General features: G+C 43.4%; 1 protein-coding gene across 1 annotated transcript in view; it reads left to right on the top strand.

Moving 5' to 3' along the window:
- Window positions 1–24,093, top strand: part of RNF19A (ring finger protein 19A, RBR E3 ubiquitin protein ligase) — a 35,141-nt gene that overhangs the window by 8,600 nt on the left and 2,448 nt on the right. Inside the window, exons 2-9 of the mRNA XM_080909468.1 lie at window positions 5,494–6,256; window positions 11,302–11,510; window positions 16,051–16,195; window positions 16,957–17,119; window positions 19,398–19,512; window positions 19,974–20,135; window positions 21,614–21,827; window positions 22,640–22,783. Coding sequence (XP_080765594.1) covers window positions 5,583–6,256; window positions 11,302–11,510; window positions 16,051–16,195; window positions 16,957–17,119; window positions 19,398–19,512; window positions 19,974–20,135; window positions 21,614–21,827; window positions 22,640–22,783 — 1,826 coding nt within the window. The 5' untranslated portion in view covers window positions 5,494–5,582. The remainder of the gene's footprint in view (window positions 1–5,493; window positions 6,257–11,301; window positions 11,511–16,050; window positions 16,196–16,956; window positions 17,120–19,397; window positions 19,513–19,973; window positions 20,136–21,613; window positions 21,828–22,639; window positions 22,784–24,093) is intronic.

Here is a 24,093-nt window from a genome sequence, read left to right as displayed (position 1 = left end):
TGGGTTTCACTAGATACATTATTCGAGGTTGATTTCACATTATTGTAACTTCTGTTTGGAGTGATTAATGTGGCTGTATTTGTAATAGAGATCACAGATTCCCCCAAGGGTATTGTTATCACTAAAAACTGTTGAGGTCTTAACTCCCACATTCTCTTCTGGTGCTGGGTATTTTTGTTTGCCACCCCCACCATACCCTCCAGGAATCACTTTAAAAAATGCAGGCTGGGTGTGGTGGCACGTGCTTTAATCCCAGCACCCTGGAGGCAGAGGCTGGTAGAGCTCTGTGAGTTAGTCAGTCTGGTCCACATAGTGAATGCCAGGGCAGGTTAATACAAGGACCTCCCCAGCCATTTGTTCTAGTTATTTATGTATGTGAGTGCTTTTTACACCACATGTGTACCACACCACAATGTGTGTACTTCAGCATCTAGAGATCAGAAAACAGATCACATGGAACTGAACTCAGGTCCTCTGCAAGAGCAGCAAGTGCTCTTAACTGCCCTAGGCCCACTCTTTGTTCGCCCTTTTCTGTCCTGCTTTGTGATTCAGGATGTGGACCTCTAGGAATTGCCTTTGTTGACTTTTAGTTGAGTTTAGTAAAATTGAGGGCCTGGTAGGATATTGGATGTTGGATCCCAAGGAGACAAAACTTGGGTATTTATTCCTTTGAATACAGTTGAGTATCACCTTCCTTTGTGCTTTTGCCCAATGGATGGCAGTAGCTTTAATCTTCATTGGATTTTCTTTTTTAACCTGATCACTGACTTTCTAAGTACACCCTTTAGTTAACTGAGAATACCTTTTTTTCTTCTTATTCCCCTCCTCCTTCTTAAAGATTTAACTATTTTTATATTGTGTGAATTGTTCTTGCAGAGGTCAGAGGAGGGCATCAGCTCCCCTGGAAATGTCACGTGGATGGTTATGAACTGCTGTGTAGATGCCTGGAATAGAACGTGGTCCTCAGCTAGAGTAGGCAGTGTTTCTAATTGCTGAGCTAGCTCTCCAGTACGAGCATTCATTTTTACTAGGACTGTGACCAATACAACGTTTTCTAAATCTGTATGGACTGAGCGGGAAGATTAAGCGCCTAGAAGTCATTTTTATTTAAAGCAGTATTATGAGTGTTGGTTAGGTGTTTCAGGTGAACTGTTCAACTTTTGTAAGTTTTCGTAAGAAAACTATGTCAAACTAGATACATTCAAGTTGTGTCAAAACAAACTAATCAGGGAACCAGAGAGATGGCTCAGGGCTAAGAATCATCATTCATTGCTCTTCTAGAGGACTCCATTTCAGTTCCCAGCTCTCTGGGGGATCTGACACCCTCTTTCAGCTTCTCACACACACACACACACACACACACACACACACTCACGAATCTTAAAAACAACAACAAAGTAGTACTTTTACTAGGTCTTTAGGACATGTGGTTTGATACATGGTATAAACACCTTTGTTTTGGACTCCCCCCCCCCCTCTCCTCTCTCTCTCTCTCTCTCTCTCTCTCTCTCTCTCTCTCTCTCTCTCTCTCTCTCTCTCTCTCTCGCTTTCATTTTTCTTTCTTGAAATAAGAAGTGTAGCTCTGGTTGTCTTGGAACTCAGCTATGTAGATCAGGCTGGTATTGAACTCATTGAACTTCATCTACCGCAGACTTGCCGACCTGGGCTACATTTAATTTCTCAACATTCCTTAAGAGATAGATAAGAGAATCTAGGGGAGGAGGACAAACACTGGACTGGAGGCTAGAAAAGCTGTCTGACCTGATTCTCCCGGTTGAAATGCACAGAAAGGACAGGGCACTAGTGTTCCTTTGCTACCGACAAAGCTAATTCTCAACCTGGTTTTCGCTGTTTTGTTTTTTAAAGTCTATACAGCAGTTGCAGTAGGTAATTTGTTGGAATTGTGCCAAGAAAAGGAGCTGCTTCTCACTTTAATTAAGGTGACTGGAGTTCCTTGTACCACTGGTGTTTGAGAAGTGACACTTTCAAATGAAAGCATGTAGTCTGTGTAGGTCTGCTTACATTTCTGTCTCAGCATCCAGTCTTACAGTGTCTTCACTTACTGGTCCACTCTTAGCGGAAGGATCTCAACTAAGTAGATAGATAGGCATTGCTATATGGAAGTTGCATGCATTAAGGTTTTCCAGAGAAACAGATGTTACAGATATACAAAAAGACTTTTTTTTTAAAAGCAGGAATTGGCTCATGTGGTTATGAAGTCAGAAACATACACCGTGATCTAGTGTCTGCAAGCTAGCAGCTGAGAAAAACTGGTAAAGTTCCAGGTGTAAGTGCTTGAGAACCAGAGAAACCAGTGCTATAAATCCTGGTCTGAGTTCAAAAGGCAAGGAGACCAGGAGCTCACATGTGCGAGAGTGGGAGAAAGATGTAGCTCACGTGGGCCAGCTCTCCTTTTCTCTTTTCTCTATCCAGGCCCTTAGTGGATTCGTTGGTTGCTCACACACATTGGTGTGGGTGGTCGTCTGCGCTCAATGTGTAGATTACATCTCTTTACCAGTCTGAGCTCTTTTTCCTACTCCTACTCTCCATGGTATCAGTATTTTGTAGCTTAACAAATGAGTTGGGAGTCTCTCTGCACTCAGCATCATTTGCTCTCACTCGAGAATAGTTAAGTATTTGCTGTACAGTTCGAGCACCTGCGTGGGGAGATGGAGAGAGATTTAAATCATAACGCTGGCAGGTCCCACAGGAAGAGGTGTGCTGAGGATGCCTTAGTAATGCTAGCCACGTACAAGGAAGAAAGCTGGCTTAGGATGCCTAGCAGCAACCCAGAGGACAAAGAAAATTCCTTACTTTTCTAAACTTTGGGGGTGAGAGTCTGAATTTAGAGGGAGAACTCTCTAAGTAGTAGTTTAGTGAAAGTCCTAGCTGGATACATGCTGTAATTTTAGAAGCTAATTCTTTTGTCCTACTCTATTTTGGGCTGCTATATTTTAGGAATTTAGTAGTTTAAGGAAGGTACCAGATAGGGGAGGCATGGCTGATTCCCTCTCCACAAGTGCAGCATCTAGGATCTAATAAGGTACATGTGTGCCCATGTATGCATGTAGAGGTTGGAGGAGGACATTCAAGTTCTTTAGTGCGCTCTGCCTTATTTATTCCATTGAGACAGACGAGGTCTGTAACTGAACCTGGAGCGTACCATTTCCATTTCTTAGGTAGGCTAGAACCCAGCAAGTCTCAGCCATCTTGTCTACCTCTCCCTGCTCTAGTTGCCTGCACCAACTAGGACGATATAGTGAGACGTTGTCTCAAAAAAACTAACCAGCCTGGTGGTAGTGGCACACACCTTTGATCTCAGCACTCCAGAGGCAGAGGCAGAGAGAGAGAGAGAGAGAGAGAGAGAGAGAGAGAGAGAGGGAGGGAGGGAGGGAGGAAGAGAGGAAGAGAGAGAGAGAGAGAGAGAGAGAGAGAGAGAGAGAGAGAGAGAGAGAGAGAGAGAGAGAGACCCAGAGAGAGAGAGAGACCCAGAGAGAGGCAGATGCAGGTGGATTTCTGAGTTTAAGGCCAGCCTGGTCTATAGAGTGAATTCTAGGACAGGTGGGGGCTGAACAGAAAAAAACCCAAAACAAAACAATGCACACACAACTAATTAACTAACTTAATAAACAAACAAACTTTTTTTTTTTTTAAAGGGAAATAGATCTTGCTGCCTCTGTAACATAATGAGGAACAGAAAACATGGTTTTCAGTTGAGGGGGCAGAAGACAACCCATGGGAATTTGTTTTCCAGTCGGGGCTTAACACACAGCTTTTAGTGTTCTGGTTGGTAAGTGGTGTGTGCAGCCAAACCAACCGGGAACTTTACGTTTAAGAGAGAAGGCGAATTCCAAAACGTGTATTCCACTATTTTGCAGTTGTTATTTCTCAGCTCTGTGTTTTCCTATAGCTTATATTTGTTCATTTAAGTGCCAGATGTATACTTAAATGCTGTTTTCCTTATTTTATGTGACCTTGTTTCTTTTTCCCCCTTTCCCTAACTATATAGCAGTACATTATTTGTAACATGTATTCCTAGTATGAAGATGAGCTCCGTATGTAGGGTCCCTGGGTGTAAGACTATATTTTTGTCTAATCAGTAATGCTAAATTAGCTCCCCTACATTGTGCAAGACATGAGGTGATTCTCTCACACTAGTGTCAAGCCTTTACACCTTTTGTTGGTGTCTGATATTTAAATTGGAGTTTTTATTTTTTAGTTGTTATTTTATTTTATTTTATTTTATTTTATTTTTTGTGGTAATCCTCAAAACTGCTGCTAGAGAGTCTTTGTGTGGCTCTCAGATTGTACGTTGATTTTTTTTTATTGGTGCCATTGTATAAACTCTACTTGTATAGTAAAAAAGCTTAAAGTTATTAAACCATGTTCCTGGTCTATCGTGTGTGGTCTTGGTGAGGAGTGGAAATGTCCCTGGGCTCCATGGGATGTTAGCGCTTCCGGGGCAGTCGTGCACCTACTCCTCACCCTGTAGCGCCCCCTCCAAATCCCTGGCATCCCGTGACTACCAGCTCTGCTACCTTCTAGGTGTGTAGTGACCTCTGTGTAGCTGTACATGTAAATATGCTTTTGTGAAGTTCTCGGTGTGTCTGTTTTTCTGTGGCTTGTCTCTTTATGCACTCTGCCCTTTGCCTCTTCTGGACACTGTTCTTTGATCAGCTGTTGGTGGCGTGTGTGTTCTCCGTGCCTTTAATGCTTAACGAGAAAGTCTCTTGACCGACTCTGTTATTTACCATCTTTTACTTTATGATTAGAGCTTGTAATGAGCTATTTAAGAAATCATCTTGATTCTCTTCCTTTGTCTCCTAAAAGCTTCTATACATTTAGGTATGTGTGTGTTTCCATGTTCACGTGTAAGGTGTATGCATGGACTCAGAGGACAGCTTTGAGGAGGGGGTTTTCTTCTCCCACTGTGCACATCTCAGGAATAAAACTCAGGTCACCAGGCTTGTGTGGCAAATGCTTTTATGGGGTGAGCCATAGAACCACATTCCTGATCCCCTCTCAGATAATTTTAAAAAGACCATTTCTGATGTTCAGCATTGTCCCCTTTGTTAAAAATCAAATATAGTTTTTAAGGTTTTGGAAAGACTGTATTCTGTTCCATTGCTCTGCTGCTGTCATAATGACTTACAATATTACTGTGATTCTGAAATATTTAGTAAGTGATTGTTTCAAGATTACCACATAAGCTATTCTTAGCCTGTGTGTTTGCACATACATTGTATTCCTAATTAAAAACTAATTAAAGGCAGTGAGGGATCATTTGAGTCAGTGAGAGCTGACGTGTAGAACATCTTCTATTAAGATTACAGAATGTCCTCACTGCTGTTTCAGCATCCATTGTGTATTTCCCTGTAGACTAGTGACTTTAATTTTTAAATTAATGTTTATAGGACACACTTGTTAAATTTTTCACAGAGAACCTGCAAGATTATAAAAACATATATTTTTTTTCTTTCTTTCTTTTTTTAGGACATTTGTGACAACAGTCTTCTCTTGAACTTTCCCAAGATTCTCTGAAGAAGCCAATGGAATCTTTCTTACATCATGACTTAATCTGAATGCAAGAACAAGAAATAAGTTTTATCTTTAAGTATAATGAAGGGCTGCGAATGAATATTGACTCTGACTCAGTTCTGATGAGCATTTTAGACATGAGTTTACATCAGCAAATGGGTTCAGATAGAGATCTTCAGTCTTCTGCTTCATCTGTGAGCTTGCCTTCTGTTAAAAAGGCACCCAAAAAGAGAAGAATTTCAATAGGCTCGCTCTTTCGGAGGAAGAAGGACAACAAACGTAAATCAAGAGAGCTCAATGGTGGGGTGGATGGGATTGCAAGTATTGAAAGTATACATTCTGAAATGTGTGCTGATAAGAACTCTATTTTCTCTACACATACCTCTTCTGACAATGGATTGACTTCCATCACCAAACAAATCGGAGACTTTATAGAATGTCCTTTGTGCCTTTTACGGCATTCGAAAGACAGATTTCCTGATATAATGACGTGTCACCATAGATCTTGTGTGGATTGCTTACGACAGTACCTAAGGATAGAAATCTCTGAAAGTAGAGTCAATATTAGTTGTCCAGAATGCACTGAGCGGTTTAATCCCCACGACATTCGCTTGATATTAAGTGATGATATCTTAATGGAGAAGTATGAAGAGTTTATGCTTCGACGGTGGCTTGTTGCAGACCCTGACTGCAGGTGGTGTCCAGCTCCAGACTGTGGGTGAGAACATCATTTGGCTTTTCTTAATTGGTTTTTCTCTAGGGATAAAATACAAAATTTTCTTGTAGTCTAAAGAACAGTCTTAACATACCAAATAACTTATCCACTCAATAAACATTTTGGGTATATACCATACTAAGTATTAGAAGTCAGAAATCCTAACTTGTTTCTATATTGTCTCTGTTAAATTTCCATTGCATTTTGTGAAGACAACTTCTAAGATGGTAGGGATCAGGACGAAGCTATAAGCAAATTGGATTTCCCCATCCGTGAGTAGTTTTTATTGGGGATTACAGAATGTTTGTGTTTGGGTTGTTGGTTCTCTTAAATAAACCACTCTTTTGAAAGGCATATTATACCACACACCTGTGTGTTCATGTCCATATGGGAACATCTTCAGGTCTCAAGATTTGTTACACACAAGAGTTAAATAATTGATTTATCTCAAGTTCTAAATGACATGTCATTTTCTCAGCATTTAAAATAAAATAATTTTGCATAGGAACATATGTATTTGGTTATTGTGTCAGAACTAAGAGAAAGCAGTTATGTGCCCTTTCTATAAAGCATTGATGAGGAGGAGATAGTTCAATTGGCAAAATTACTGATAAGCAGACATGGGGGTCTGAGTCTGTATCCCCAGAATCCATGCAGAAGAGCTAGGCATGGCAGACATACTGTAAGCTCAGTGCTAGGGGACAGGCAGAAACAGGTGGATTCTTGAAGCTTGTTGGCCAGCCAGTCTAGCTAAATTAAGTGGAGACAGCTGGTATGAGCCTCTGACTTCACATGTATGCACCTCCAAGTTGAGTGTGTGTGTGTGTGTGTGTGTGTGTGTGTGTGCGCGTGTGCGCGTGTGCGTGTGCACGCTTGCTCGAGTGTGTGCACACATCACACTTACCATGTACAAACACATATAAGACTACTAAATAGTAAAAGCCAGGAATAGTATAATTTAACATAACATTAGTACCCCATACATTATATAAATGGAGTATGAAAACCTTGAATTTCTATATTGTTTCATTATAGGTCCAGGAAAAGCTATGATGTGAATTTATCAAATTATAGCTTTCAGAATTCATTGTCTGAATCAAACTAATTTTCAAGAGCTTGTTGAATGAATTTTCAGATTATATATAGTCTGATATATAGATTATATATATGTTCCCTAATTTTAAATGAAAAAAGTTACATATTTTCTGTGGGCAAATCTTTAAACACACAATTGTCTGGTTACTGTGCGATATAAAGCATTAAAAACTTACTTAATAGTTAATGAATTCATTAGTTGTTTAAAACTCAGATACAGTCTAGTACCAGATATGAATTATGCTCTGGTACTGTAGAGTGTCTGTTACAACAAAATCGTACATTAAAGGTGCTATATAAAGGGTTGGGGATGTGGTTTAGTAGGTAGAGTACTCGCTGGTATGTATGAGGCCTGGGGTCTACTCTCCAGCACCGTATAAACCGAGTGTGTTGGCGCACGCCTATAATGTCAGCACTTAGGAAGCAGAAGCAGGACAGTCAGAAATTCAAGGTCATCTTCAGCCACATAAGACCCTGCCTCAAAAATGAAAGCATGCATGCATGTATGTATGTGTGTATGTGTGTATGTATGTATGTGTGTATGTATGTATGTATGTATGTGTGTATGTATGTATGTGTGTATGTGTGTATGTATGTATGTGTGTATGTATGTATGTGTGTATGTATGTGTGTATGTATGCATGCATGTATGTGTGTATGTATGTGTGTATGTGTGTATGTATGTATGTGTGTATGTATGTATGTATGTAAAAAGAAGCTAGGCCAAGGCTAGCTGAACTTCCAGGTATAATGGTGGAACCAAACTCTGGGATCTGTGATGAGTTATACTCCATGTCTAGAAAAATAGGATTAATTCTGTTTAAACAAACAGCTTAGATGTGACTGTATCACTCCTGAACCCATGGATGTCAACTTGCACAAGTATTTTCACTGATATTTGCAAATCATTCTCCTGAAATTAGATTTTGAGATGGACAAAACATTTTACCCAAAAAAACCTTTCTAAGAATCATTACATGTAATGTTACTGTAAAACACAGAGAAATGAGTCTTGTATCTTTTAGAAGAAGAATGTGGCTTTCTGAGTATCCTTCATAGAACCCCAGAATACAAGTTATTTAATGAAGTGTCAGAAACCGGCCCGGCCCGCATAAACCGGGGCGGTTAAACCTAAGGGACCCACAACACGACCCAGGCAGACTAGAGATGGTTATAAAGAAAGAACAAGAAAATGCACATGGGTTCTTTACTCACTTGCCACATGGATTAAAATCGAAACAACCGAGGGATGGACACCAAGAGAAGCAAAATAAGGAAAAGCAAATTTATGATTGTGTAAAGTTAGTAAAGAATTATTCTTCATTAATTTGGCTATACAGTAAGTTGGTGTTGATGATTGTCAATAGTCTTAACCACAGAGGATAGAAATAGTCAGGGTTCCTTTATTCTTACGTTATTGTTTGTACTGGTTCTCTAGACATTAAGAACATACTTTATATGTATCTGGTAATATTATAGTTGTTGCTGGTACTATATAGAAAACTTCACTGCTAACATAAAATTTGTATGCATAATTTGAGCACTGTATGAAGAGATGTTGAGAATCTCTGCAGGAGCAGCTAGTACTCCTAACTATTGAGCCATCACTCTGACCCCTGATAACTGCCATCTTATAAACAGATAAACAAAACGGCTCTCTTGGTGTTAGCCTCCAGACTTCCCTGTCTGCCAGTCTGCTCCTCTTCTAGCCACCTTCATTCTGTAATCAAAGATCAGATGTAGAGGTTTAGAATAAAATGTCTAACTTTTCACTGAAAACTTGACTTTAAATCACAGGTATTTTAGAGTGACTGCAGTGACTTAGCTATTCCTTTAAAAAGACGTGAGCGTCATGTTTTTACGTGTATGACTGTTTTCCTGCGTGTAACTCTCTATAGCACTTGTATGCAATGCCATGTATGTAGTACCCATGGAGGCCAGGAGAGAGGCATCAAATCCCCTGTGCGTGCAGTTCGAGGCCATTGTGGGCTACATTACGGATGTGGGTGTTCGACGTCGAGCCCAGGTCCCCTGTAAGAACAGCAAGTGCTTGTCACTGCTGAGTCACCTCTCCAGCCCCTCATTGGTTATCTTAAAATCTAGGGAGGTGAAATTCTGCTAAATTACCCTGTTTATTTAAATTGCCATTAATTCTGCACTATTTCAACAAATTCTCCCAGGAGTAAAGTAGAATTTAAGGTGAAGACTTTGAATCTGAAGAGTGGGATGTTTGAGGAAGCAGTCAGTCAGAGCGGGAGTGATGTCCTTCTTCCTCAAGTCTTGTACAGTTATGCAGATGGTCTTGAATTTGATACAGTCCTAGTTATGATTATTACTTACTATTGCTTTGTTGCCAATAACAAGAGGAACATCAAAACTCCCCTAACTTTCCAGCAAATGTTTGGTATTTTAAAAATAAAACAACTTAATAGGCCTGATGTTGCTTTCGGTGAGAACTAGAAAGTTCTGAATGTGACAGTTTGTGTGTATGTATGTGCACTTACAGGACTAGAACTGCCCCATGTGTCACAGTCTGTTCCTCTCCATTTCCATGTCACAGCATGACGATCATGTCTGCCGTAGGGTCAGTGTAGTGTCCACTCTTCTCTTGTGCGGTAAGACACCGTGCCCTGCATCTCACATGCAGGCAGCAGGCAGAGAGCCAAAGGGGGGTGACACCTGTCTTTTGAGACCTTAGAGCACACCCCCAGCAAGACCACAACTCCTAACCCTACCCAGACAGTGCTGCAGATGGTACCAAGCACTCAAATGCTGTGTGGGGTGGGGGATCGTGGAGCTGTCAGAGCACCACACACTGTCAGCTTCACCCAGATTTCCCTCCTTATGTGTACTAGCTAATTTACATGGGCTGGGTTTAGTTACGTAGAATTTTGTGTCAGGTTTGTGTGCCTACCATCAGTCAGGGATACCACCGTCTTACACCGCCAGTTACAGGGGCTGAGGGGGCTGAGGCACGGTCACCAGGTCTGCCTGACTAATAGCAAGTTCAGAGGCAGCAGTTTAGTAAGACCTGTCTCAAATTTAAAACAAAACAATCAATAAAAAGCCCAATTTTTTAAAAAAAGGCCATAATCTGTCATGCCGTTCTAAGTGTTCCCTTCTCTCTCCCTTGAGCCCTGGCAGTCACTAATCCACTTCCCATTCTAAAGTCTTATCATCTCAGGTGTGACACACACAGAGGCCTGTAGTTTGTAACTTTCTAAAGTTGACTTTTTGTAACTAGATGTAATCTCCCAGAGGTGCCTCTTGTTAGTCAGTTGTTTCATCTTAAGAGCTAGTCTGTGGGGAGCATGATACTGTAGCCACTGGCCGGTTGACTACACGCTGCCAGCTGGGGCTTTTATGAATACGTCTGCTAGAAAAGTCGGTGTGAAGGAAATTTAATTTCTCAATTAAATGTCTTAACAGTACCCAAATTTAAGTTTAAGAATGTTAAATATCAGAAGTATTACTGAGAGAATGGCATTAAGGCTGGTCACAGATGCCATCACCATCTTCAGCTCCACTCCCGAGTCGGCGTCCTTTCCAGTAAAAGTCCGAGAAGCTGACATGGTTATGTTTTGTTTGTTTGAGACAGGGTCTCCCTGTAGTCCTGGCTGTCCTGGAACTCACCCTTTACCCCAGGCTGGCCTTGAACTCAAAATGATCTGCCAGCCTCTGCCTCTGAGTGTGGGAATTAAAGACATGCACCCCACCCACACCTGGCTAAAATTCAAGTATTTAGAATTTTTAAAAGATATTTATATACTTTCATTTATAAACTGTCATTTTTCCCTTATTTTTATGTTGGTTAGATTGTTACAGATTATGATTTTTTTATTGATGCATTATGAAAAGTGTTTTCTGAGCATTTTAATTGAATCCTTTCTAAATTTTTACTGAGTGGCTTTTGTCTTATGTCACATTTTAAATCCTGTCCCTTTCCTTTCCAGATACGCTGTGATAGCATTTGGATGTGCCAGCTGTCCAAAGTTGACTTGTGGGCGAGAGGGCTGTGCAACAGAGTTTTGCTACCACTGTAAACAGATCTGGCATCCAAACCAGACCTGCGATGCTGCTCGACAGGAAAGAGCCCAGAGCTTCCGCCTAAGAACCATACGTTCTTCATCCATTAGTTACAGCCAGGAGTCGGGAGCAGCAGGTAATCTGAGTGTGTGGCGGTGGGCAGATGAGTGGGTGTTGGTCCTTACCTTTGCTTGTTGTAAACAGGGTGTCTTGTATGTCAGTGGAGTGGCCTGTGAGCTTCCAGGAGTTCTGTCTGGCTGTCTGTGTGTGGTCTCTGGGGATTCAAACTTGGATCTCCATGCATATGAAGAAAGTGCTTAGTCTTTATCTGATTTTTCAAAAAAACTAAGTATTTGACAGACAGAATTGCTTGGTGATTGTATTTTGGGGGGTGGGAGAGGTGGGGAGGAAAGGGTTTATTCAGCTGTACTTCCACATTGCTGTTACATTACCAGAAGTCAGGACAGGAACCTAGAGGAAGGAGCTGATGCAGAGGCCATGGAGGGACGCTGCTTACCGGGTTGTCATAAGGATATGACTTTTTATTTGTAGAAGAAGCCAGGACTGCCAGCCTAAGGATTGCCCCACCCACAGTGGGCTGGGCCCTTTCCCATTGATTACTAATTGAAAAATGCCTGGATCTCATTGGAGGCATTTCCTCACCTGAGGCTCTTTTCTCTGTAATGACTAGCTGGCATCAAGTTGACGTACAAAATAAGCCAGTACAACTGACTCCTTGTCAACTTGAACGTACAAACGTATCACTATTAAGATGTAACCTTTCCTTTCCTATTTAGCCCCAAGATTGCACATTAAAAACATAAATAACTTTAAAAGTCCCACAGTCTTTACAAATTCAAATACATTAAAATTTCAGTTCCTGACCAACCTATCCAAAACCCCTTTGATCTACAGTTTGTCCTGCCCACAGAGTGTTCTGGGACCAGAGCCCAGCATAATCCTCACCAGGGGGACATCGCCCAGTAACTGATAGGAGCAGATGCAGGGTCCCACACCCAGACATTAGGGGGGCCCAGGGAGTCCTGCAGAGGAGGGGGAGAGGTGTCCACTGGCTGGGACTCATGGGGGCTCACAGAGACCAGGGGGCCTTTAGGGGTCTGACCTAGGTTATCTACATATGTTATGGGTGACCAGCTGGGTGTCCTGTGGGATTCCTAACAGTGGACGTGGGGGCTGTCTCTGACTCTTTTGACCACCGTGGGACACTTTTCCTCCCACTGGGTTGTCAACCTTGATGTGATGGTGTGTGCCTGGTCTTTAGTTTGTTTGCTGTGTCCAGTTAGTGATGGCCCTGGGAAGCCTGTCCCTTCTGAGCAGGGACAGAGGGAGGGACTGCAGTTAGAATGTAATATATGAGAGAAGAAACAAAAAGTTTCAGTCCCTTTAAAACAATTTCTTTTAAAAACCAAACTTTCAGTTGTGGACCCCAGTAAAAGAAAACAAAGCTAACCAAATACTTTTCTAATTCAGAAGGGAAAAATCAGGGCATAGTCACAATCAAATCAAAACAAAATCAAACTCCGACATCCACTGTCTTGGATTGACTCATGATCATCTGGACCACAGAGGGCTCGGGTCACTTTTCTGTCTCTGTCCTCTGCAGCACACACAGCTTGTCCTCTAGGCTCCGGCTGGCTCCACTCTACTGCTGGGGCTGTTCTTGGTGGTCGTCCCACAGGACTGGCGTCTCCTAAACACTGGGGTCTTCTGCTGCAGCTGGGCCACACTTAGACCAATAATCTCTCATAGGCTCCCTTCATGGTGCGAAGTCTTATCTTCTTTACACGACCCCTTCAGTCCTGGGGCATTAATTGCAACTGAGGCTGCACCTTCACCAATGGCCTTCCATGTCCTCCCGTAGTGCTGAGCCTCAGCTGTTCTTCATGCCTTCAAAACCAGCACCACCTGGGTGACTCTTACACATTACCAAGTCCAGCCACAGCACGAGGTACAACCTTGGCCATCTCTGGAACACAGCCTCTCTGTGCTCTCAGGAAAGAGTTCCCAGAAGATTTCACCTCAGTGATGCTGGTCTCTTCTTAATCACCGCTAATTTCTTAGCTCCACCTGACCAGCATCAGTTGTCCCAGTAACTCAAAGGTTTTATTTCAGTGGTGCTGGTCTCTTGTTCATTGCTGCTGACTTACAGCCCCAGCTGACCCGGAATGAGAGGATCTTGATTCAAAATGGCAAATGGCTCTGCTACGATCTTTAAATTTCCCTCTGAAGCTTCAGAAGCCTCTGCATTGCTCTCGCCATTCTTACCCTCCAAGCTCCCAAAGAACTTCGGGCTCTTAGCATAACCCCGACTTCCGAGTCCTTCTGTCGTCCTCCCAGAACATGGTCAGGCTGTCACAGCCATCCCTCATTATTCTGCTACCAGCTTTCCTTAGCCAGGGCTCTGCTGCTGTGATGAATACCGTAACCAAAAGGCAAGTGGGAGAGAAAAAGGGTTATTCAGCCTACACTTCCATGTTGTAGTTCACCACAAAAGGAAGGGAAGGCAGGCAGGAACCTGGAGGCAGGAGCTGATGCAGAGGCCGTGCTTCTAGCTTGGTGAATTTTAACTTCAAGAGTATTCAGTCGCCGTTATTACCCGTTTTCCCTTTACCGTTAGAACACGTTAGAAAATGGTGATGGTGCACACCTGTGATCCAGCACTTGGAAAGCAGGGCAGCCATATCTCTGTGAGCTCGAGACCAGCCTGGTTTATAGAGATAGTTCCAGGATAGCCAAGGTTACACAGAGAAATCCTGTCTAGAAAACCAATAACAGTGTGACCTGAGCAAAGCACCTGTCCCATCCTAACGTGCAGACACTGACAGTGCTTGTGTCTGTGGGGCTGCAGCATTGGCAGCTTGTACACATCTTACAGAGTTAGACATGGAGACACCACAGAAATCTGCTAGACATTGGGCTTGTGTGAACCATCATCAAACCAGGAAGGAGCACTGAAGTGCTCTTGTTATTTTTTAAATGAACACTGCAAATTAGTTATCTAAGCAAATCCTGGGCTTCCTCCATGTCGTTTCCATGGGAGAGTATCACACTGGAATGCCCTGCTGTCTTAACTGTGGAACTCTGCAGAGGTCGTATCCCTTTGACTTGGATTTGGTTATAAGTTCTTTTATAGCTAAATAAAACTAATGCTATCATGCCTGGTAAGTCAGGGATCTTGGTTCAGGCATGCCTGTGTTCGGCTTTCTGATATTGTGATATAACATTGTTACACACACAGTTCACGTTCTAGAACTATGCAATAGTTACACCCCCTCCCTAAGATTCAAAAATAATTTCATAGTGTTTACTAAGTTTACAATTTTGTGTTTCCTGATTCTTAGGCAGATAGAAATAGCATTTCTTTTTGACATATATGTTAGGTATAAAAGCCAGCTTTTTTTTCTTATCCTGTATTTAAAGTTTGTAATGCAAGTGTTATATTCTTGGAGTCATTTAATTCATAATTCATAAATGCTTTTTTAAATATTTATTTATCATATATAAGTACACTGTAGTTGTCTTCAGACACACCGGAAGGGGGCATCAGATCTCATTACAGATGGCTTTGAGCCACCATGTGGTTGCTGGGATTTGAACTCAGGACCTCTGGAAGGGCAGTTGGTGCTCTAACCACTGAGTCATCTCTCCAGCCTCGTAAATGCTTTTATATTCTAAAAATTAATAATTTATTTTTGTCTTTTGCTGCTTAGAGCCATTGGCTTGCTCAAAATAGCTTGAATTATTAAAATCCTAATGTGAGCCTTACTAATTCTTGAGTTATAAACAGCCTTAGCCTTACAAGAAACACTAAGAAAACTTTAACTCTTTGATAAAGCAGTTAAAAATTGAGCATAAAACTTATAGAAGGGAAAATAGAATATTGGCTCAATGTTTAAAAAGTAATAGCATGGGCTGGAGAGATGGCTCAGTGGTTAGAGCAATGGCTGCTCTTCCAGAGGTCCTGAGTTCAATTCCCAGCACCCACATGGTGGCTCACAACCATCTGTGATGAGCTCTGACGCCCTCTATGGTGTGTCTGAAGACAGCTGCAGTGTGCTCGTGTACAGAGAACAAATAAATAATTATTAAAACAATAGTGCGAAACAATACTCAAACTCAGTGGTTGGCATTGTAGCTACATGTTCTGACTGCATATAGAATAGAGGGTGTAGCCGGACACTGGAAACCGTAGGTAACTGCCGGCTGAGACCGGGACACAGCTGGAACTCAGAGCACAGGTACATGTAGCCCTTGTCCTTTGATGCCTGAGATTATCTGCCAATGCTTTTTTAGCTCGGCACTGCTGTGCAGTCTAACACTTCAGTAGTCTACTTGAATGATGGACAGAAAGACAGACCACTCACTAGTGCTCATGAGGCTAAGAATGGCTGCATTTACTCTGAAGCTGTTCTCTGTGACGTACAGTGTCTTAGCTGTTATTGCCAGAGAAAGGCAGTTCTTGGTGATGGTGTACAGTGAGTGCCTTAGGTGACTCTTGCTAATAGTGCCTCTTTACCGAGAAAGCAGGCACAGCAGTGTAAAACTGCCACTTGATGGACTGTGATCGCAAAGACGTGTTTGGGGCATTGTGACTGCCAGTGTGCTGGAGATCATCCCACACACGTCACCTCGTCTTGTCTCTCTGCCCCTTGTAGCTGACGACATAAAGCCGTGCCCACGATGTGCTGCGTACATAATAAAGATGAACGATGGGAGTTGCAATCACATGACATGTGCCGTCTGCGGCTGTGAGTTCTGCTGGTTGTGTATGAAAGAGATCTCCGACTTACATTATCTCAGGTAAGATGTGTGCATGAATAGACTAAACTGTACATCAGAGTAATATTAACCTGAGTCATTTTATTCCTAAGATTTATAAGCTACATAAAAGATGGATTTTATTCTTACTTATATAAGCTTGAAAGTTAACAGATTATACTTAAATAATTTCAAATTAATAAAAATGGGAAATAAGGGTTTCTTTGTTGTTTTCATTGTTATTGTTGAACTTTAGTGCTAATATTTGCTGTTCTATGCCATTAATCCAGCTCTTAATTTTCTTATAAATAAATTGTTTGATTTAGGCCACCAAGATTGGTTGGTTAATGAATTAATTAGTTAATTAAATTGGTTTCTGAGGCAGAGCTTCTCTGTATAATTGTCCGAGAACTCACTCTGTAGACCAGGCTGCCTTTGAACTCATAGAGTTCTGCCCCCCAATTATCAGGATTAAAGACGTGAGCTACCACTGCCTGTCCCAAGGCGAATTTATGATATAATTCTATAATTGTGTTCTGAGATGGTAAAATGAGTATATTTTATTTTACATCATCAACTTAGTCTTCAGAACTGAGGTTTCCAAAGTCATGGAGAACTAGGGGTACATTCTTAATCATAATTAGCAACATCTTGTGGATCTTTCTTTCATCTTTTGGCTTTTAAATGAGCCCGACAAAACAGGAGGGTGATTAGCATGAGAGGCAGTCCTTTCTGCAGCTGGGCTTCCATGAGCCCGGTTATTTGTCCTGCTCTCCTAACAGTTATTGTTTAATCTCTCTTAGTCCCTCAGGGTGTACTTTTTGGGGGAAGAAACCCTGGAGCCGGAAGAAGAAAATCCTGTGGCAGCTGGGAACCCTTGTTGGTGCTCCCGTAGGCATCGCTCTCATAGCTGGCATTGCCATCCCCGCCATGATCATTGGCATCCCTGTGTATGTGGGCCGCAAGGTACGCGCCTCTGACTACCGCAGCTTTTCCCAGCTGTGTGTGTCTCCTTAACCAAGGCTCTTTGCTTTGTTTCTGTGCACAGAATTTGGTTTTAACTTGTGTGTTATAAATGGTCTGGCTGGGGACATACTTCAGTTGGTAGAGTCTTTCATGGACACACACTGGGTGTCTGGGTGTGGCGGCCACACTTGTAGTTCTAGCACTCAGGAAGTGGAAGCAGAAGGGTCAGGAGCTCAAAGTCCTCTTCAGGACATAGGAAGCTTGAAGCCAGCCACATGTCTCAAAAACAAACACATAAGCTAACAAACGACCCTGTTTTATACAGTAAACTCAAGTGTTTTGCAAGCTACTATGTGTTTATTAAAAACAACCTTCATTTAATATGGTTCACAGCTACACCAGGACATACAGTTTACAGCTACACCAGGACATACAGTTCACAGCCACACCAGGACATACAGTTCACAGCCACACCAGGACATACAGTTCACAGCCACACCAGGACATACAGTTCACAGCCACACCAGGACATACAGTTCACAGCTACACCAGGACATACAGTTCACAGCCACACCAGGACATACAGTTCACAGCCACACCAGGACATACAGTTCACAGCCACACCAGGACATACAGTTCACAGCTACACCAGGACATACAGTTCACAGCCACACCAGGACATACAGTTCACAGCCACACCAGGACATACAGTTCACAGCTACACCAGGACATACAGTTCACAGCTACACCAGGACATACAGTTCACAGCCACACCAGGACATACAGTTCACAGCCACACCAGGACATACAGTTCACATGCATGCAAGGACAACTTGCTAGAGTTGGTTGCTGCTTCAGCTCCGTTGTTCAGGAGCCACACTCAGGTCACAAGGCTTGATAGCAAATACTGTTCCCTCGAACCATCTCCAGCCCAGGAGTGCATTAGAAAATGTACAATTGACCTTTAATTACATAGAATGGGTGGAACAGGAATTTGAGTCCAGGTAAATTAATTCTGTATATGAAGTCCCTCATAAATTTCAGTCTAGTCCTGGAGAAAATACTAACTCAAGAGAGGGAGCCCATGCTATTGCTAGATAGATGGCTGCTGTCTTAGCTTGGGTTTTCTTTTGCTGCAATAAAACACCATGACCAAAAAAAAAAAAAAAAATCAAGGAAGGAAGGGTTTTTGGGGCTTATACTTTCACATTGTGTTCTGTCACCAAAAGAAGCATGAGCAGGATCTCAAACAGGTTAGGAACCTGGAGGAGGAGCTGACGCAGAGGCCGTGGAGGGTCTTGCTCCCCAATGGCAAGGTCCTGTCTTAAGAAGGAAGGAAAGGGCAGGGGAGCAAAGGTGGCCAGAGGGTCCCGTTCCTTGCCCTTCCCTCCCAGCTCCGTCCTGCATCTGTGTAGCTTGGCTTTGCTTTGCTGCAGGACTGGGCCCAGGAATGAGCTGGGAAGGCGCTGTAGACAAAACATGGAAGGAAGGACTTTACACTTCACTCTAAAGAGTCTGCGCTCTGAGGTGCTCTGAGGTGCTCACAGGATGTCTTGAAATGGGCAAATGTTCTTCATTAGTTCAGCTCTTACAGACCCAAGAGCAAAGCCACTAAAGTATTTCCCAGTTTCCTTTAATAACTCACAAGCCGTTTTTATGGCAATATCTGTGTTTACTAATGTGGATTGTTCGATGTTGTTAAGTAGATAAAACTCCTTGGTAACCATTACTTTTCTTTGTCTATTTATTTGAACTGTAAATAACTAGACAGGATTTTCATAATACTTTTGTTGATATTTTTATCATAAAAAGGTATCTGGAAAAAAATTGTATTTTAGTAATATTTGTTTCATATAGCACCTTTTTAGACTCATCTTTTTCTTAGTAAAAACGATTGTAGAAACTCTCCTGGGGGCTGATTCAGGGAGTCTTGTTTAGAAAGAAACCTGTGGAGCTCTAATGCTGTTTTTGTGAGATGAAATCTTATGGCCTGGGCCAACTCTGAGGCAGTGATGTGCCCAAGAATGACACGGGACTTCTGACCCAAACCAAACCCCCCTGAGCTACTGCCTTCTTCTGTCAGAGTCCTAAGTGATACTGTGCTTTACCTTCAAGTAGGGCCTGGAGGTAGTTGTGAGAGAAATTACTTTAGCTTATTTGTACGGGTAGGACGGTTTCATCTGAATTCAATATATCATGGGTTTCTCTCTCTCTCTCTCTCTCTCTCTCTCTCTCTCTCTCTCTCTCTCTCTTCCTTCCATTCCCATTTAAATTTAAGATTCACAATCGCTATGAAGGCAAAGATGTTTCAAAACACAAGCGCAACCTGGCCATAGCAGGTGGTGTGACGCTGTCTGTGATTGTGTCTCCGGTGGTGGCTGCAGTGACTGTAGGTAAGAGAGTGGTTGAAAGCCTTGCCTCAGACTGTAGAGATGTGATAGGAAGGGGGTCATCGTTGTTGCTGAGAGGATCACTGTTACAGTGAAGGACAGTTTAAGTAGCACCTACCGAAGGTTTCTCAAGTGACTTCAGCAGAAGTACTGTAGACTCGAGAACTTAGGTGTGGGGCTGGAGCTGTAGCTCAGAGTTACAGCGCTTCTCTCAGACAGACACATAATGAGGCCCTCGGTTTGGTCCCCAAGAACCTGTTAGGGCACTGACAGTTGAGTTCAGAAGCTTGCACCTGAAGTTGAATGAAATGAAATGAAGTTCTCAGAATCTGTCTGTCCCTCATGTGCCACTCGCAGGCTACCTGGGAATCTTGATTTGCTGCGCTCTGGCCAGAGCTTCAAAACTCTGCATGCCTTCTCTCAATGGGATGACATTTCTGTGGTTTGGTTTCACTCCCTTGCAGGCATCGGTGTTCCTATCATGCTGGCTTACGTCTATGGTGTTGTCCCAATTTCCCTGTGCCGAAGCGGGGGCTGTGGAGTGTCAGCAGGCAACGGGAAAGGAGTCAGGATTGAGTTTGATGATGAAAATGACATAAACGTCGGTGGGACTAACGCAGCCATCGGTGAGCTGTTCAGCCAGGAAGGGATGCATGTGTCCATCCTGTCGTCTCCCTCTGCTAGGCTCCCTGTGCTCCGTGCAGGCTCACGCTGTCCTCCCCTCTGTCCTCTCTCACTCTGAGACTCTGAGACGGGCTCTCACTGGAGCCTCGGCCGCCTGGAACTTGCTGTATACAGCAGGCTGGCTCTGCTTCCCACGTGACAGGGTTAAAGGTGCATGCCTGCATACAGTGGTCATCCAGAAGCAGAGCCATGAAAGGACTGCCCAAGGGGACGGATGTGTGAGGACGAGGGGGTTCTGGGTGCTCACTTCCTGCTGAGGATGCCCTTTGAGAGGGAAACCTTTTCACACAACGCTGTGCTCGGTACACTGTGAAGTCCGTGAGAAGATGTGAAGAGAAATGAAGTGAAAACAGTTACGGATGGTTGATGAATCAACATTTTCTTCATTATCAAAGAAATACAAATTAGAACTGCCATGGGCAGAAAGTACGAAGAATCAAAGGCTTTGACACGCTGCTGGTGTTAGTGTTGGTGACCAGCCTGCTTTAAACGGTGCTTCTGCACCCTGCACCCTGCAGTTACTGACACGCCTTTGTCTTAGGCAGACGCCTCAGAATGAAGCTCTTTTGTACTTTCTGTGGATCTCCACAAGTATTTCAGCCAGCTCCTCAGAACCCTGTCACTTTTCTTTGTCTACGTTCTCTTGATTGTCTACACGGATAGCAGGCTGTCTGAAGGCCTGGTTAAGGCCCCCATCCTGCCCTGGTCATCTGTCTTACCCTCTCCTCGGACATGACAGCTGCACCCCTGTTTCCAGGCTTTGAAACTTGTGGTTGCCTCTGCCTGCAGTGTTCTTCTCAGATAATTTTATGGCACACTTGTTCCCTGCCTCTGAGTGTCTCACAGATGTGATCTTAGGAGAGGCTTCATGGTCGTATTGTAAAAGCTGTGTGCAGGGCTTAGGAGTGTGTGGCCATCCCTCCTCACTCCTTCCTCCGCTGGCTCTGATGGCTCCGTCATATTATCACTGGATGTGTAATCAGAGCCCAGATCCTGGCATAAACGAGTACATTGCTCCCTACAAAGCGTGGGCTAGTCCTGTACAATTACTACCTAATGCTAACACTCTGGCAATAGTTTCTAGACAATTAGAAGTGTGAACTGTATCTAGACATCAACTTCTGTCCCAATCTTACAGATGTAGAAAATAGGATCTCTCACTGGAACCCGTGCTGGCCAGGGAGGCCTATTAAATATAAATAGTTTCTTTAAAATTCTACAACTTCTGGACTTAGCCAACATCTTCAACCTAAGGCCAGTCTCAAACTGAGCTGTATACCCTGAAGTAGTTGTTTTTATGCCTAACCATGGGTGTAATTTGTCCTTTGTAGTCTGACAGCTTTCTGAAATCATGTAGGAGTTGAAGGCAGGAAAATGAGTAATCACTCTTATTTCATTTCTTGAATTATCTTACATTCAGATACAACATCAGTAGCAGAAGCCAGGCACAACCCTAGCATAGGAGAGGGAAGTGTGGGCGGTCTGACCGGCAGCTTGAGTGCGAGTGGAAGCCACATGGATCGCATCGGCGCCATCAGAGACAACCTGAGCGAGACAGCCAGCACCATGGCACTCGCTGGAGCCAGCATCACAGGCAGCCTGTCGGGAAGTGCCATGGTGAGCTGTTTCAACAGGTGAGAGCTAAGTCCTCAGAATGGCCACTGCACCTGCTCACCTCACGGCCGGAGCCGTGTAAGCGAAGCAGAGGCCAGGCTTTGCCAGTCCGAGGGAGGGAGACTTGGCCTGAGGCCTGCGGAACTGGTGGAGTCAGGATGCCCCAGATTCTGGAGCAGGCAGCCTACACCTAAAATGATAATGCCGGTCTCTCACTGAGCCTCACTGATGCCCTTAGAGATACGAAGAAACTTAACATAGCTTACCTTGTTTGTTTGTTTCTTTGATTCACCATTTCTGTTTCAGCTTTTTTTATGTGGAGGAAGGTAGATGAATTAAAAGATAAATCAGTTTTATTTTATTTTAGGTAGTTTATAATTGGGCAGAAATTAATTGTGGTATATATGTAACTAACCTCTTATTACATAATCAGATGTGGGCTGAAGTTGTTTATTAACCCTTTTTGGTACAGAATTTTTTTCATTATTATTTGAGATGAAGTCTCACTGTGTAGCCCTGGCAAGCCTGGAACTCGGCATATAGGTCGGGCTGCCCTCAGACTCAAGTGACCAGCCTGCCTTTGATCCTAAGGGGATGGGATTAAAGTGGTTTTTTAAGATGTTTTTTGTTTGTTTTCTCCTTTTGCTTGTGTTCTCTTGACTCTTGGATGGATGTTGTTCAGGATACCACAGTATTATCTGTATCGTTAAACTAACGGGAACTGAAGAATTGCAGTGCCTGCAACTTCATTATCGAAGCTTCTGGTTGACTTGTTTATTATGACTGCTGAGCTATAATGATGGAGGTTTGTACGATGCCCTTCTCTCTTAAGGTTGGAAGTACAAGCAGATGTGCAGAAAGAGCGCTGCAGTCTGAGCGGGGAGTCTGGCACGGTGAGCTTGGGAACAGTCAGTGATAATGCCAGCACCAGAGCCATGGCGGGGTCCATTCTGAACTCCTACACCCCTCTGGACAGGTAAGAGAGTGCTTCTGTAAGATCACAGGGTGCTTTAAATTAAAAGGAACTATCCCTGTCAGTGGGTGCAGTCTCCAAGAAGACAGATGTTCAGAGGAGGAACTCCATCAAGGTAAAAAGTAAATGTGTGGCTGTGAGGAGCCCAGAGGAAAGTGGGGACCGGCCTGAGGTGAGGAGAGGGCTTGTGTTGGGAGTGATGAAAAACGTTCTGAGATAGGAAAAGGTGATGGCTGTGCGCACACAGAAAAGCAGAGGATGGACCTACTGCTGATTTTAAACTTGAAGCATTAACCCTACCAGGCCTGAGCCTCTGAGTGTAGTTACAGCCTGAGCAGAAGTTTGGGAAAAGAAAGTGTAGAGACTTTAGAACTGTTCATATCCTGTATAGCAGTGGTTAGATTTAGACTGTGGAAGATAGGTCCGCCTTGCTTCTGTCCCGATGCTCAGCCTGTGTAGAGTATGCACCAGGATCTAGGCCTGGACTCTCTTGTGTAGGTTGTCCCTGTGTGATACTCCGGGGCTCTGTCTGTTGTATGTGAGGTGTTTCTCCATGCACACAGGACACAGCACACATATGGTCACTCCAAGTGCCAGGCAGGATTTCAGGGAAATGGTGGCTTGGGGTCCCTGAGAGGACCTGTGCTCCTGTTTTCTTCAGTGATAGACCTGGAATGTTCATGGGCCCGTTGCTGTCCTCACTGAAGCTTAGACCCACCCCTGGTGCCAGTGTTCCGAGTCTGTCCCTCATTGATCACAGCAGCATCTCCCTGTCACTTGGTGGAGGGCATAGGCATGCCGCTACCTTCTCCCAACACTCTGATTTTTAGAATTACCACTTTCACTCATAGTGCTTCTGCATAATCGTCACTTGACTCAGAAAGAGAAAGGTAATTCCTGCTAATTCCCCATCAGACTCAGACTTGTGTAAAATGCCCGTCCCTTGTTGAACTGAGTGAGTTGGCGTTGTCCACTTACCCATTGTGCTCTGTTCACTACTTGCTTGCTTCACGGTCAGTTTTCCCCAAATCACAAAATACAACCCAACCAGACATTTGCAACCAGCTGACATCATGGTAGCGCAAGACTTAGTGTTGTTGGGTGTTATTTTAGCTCTTGGTCATGAGGCGTCTGCTATACCAGGAACTTGGTTGTTATAGAGACTTATGTTTTTCCCACTGTAGTGGGAACTCGCTGCGCTAAGGGCAGGAGAAGGCATGGCAGTGCTAACTCCTTTCCAGCTCTACCCTGAGCCCACCTGTAACTCCACTTTCTGGGACTCTGCTGCCCTCTGCTGGCCTCCGCTCATACAT

This window comes from Micromys minutus (genome assembly GCF_963924665.1).
Source record: "Micromys minutus genome assembly, chromosome: 33".
Taxonomy (NCBI): domain Eukaryota; kingdom Metazoa; phylum Chordata; class Mammalia; order Rodentia; family Muridae; genus Micromys; species Micromys minutus.
Note: the sequence above shows the minus strand (reverse complement) of the source record. Positions and strands in the feature narration are given on the sequence as shown.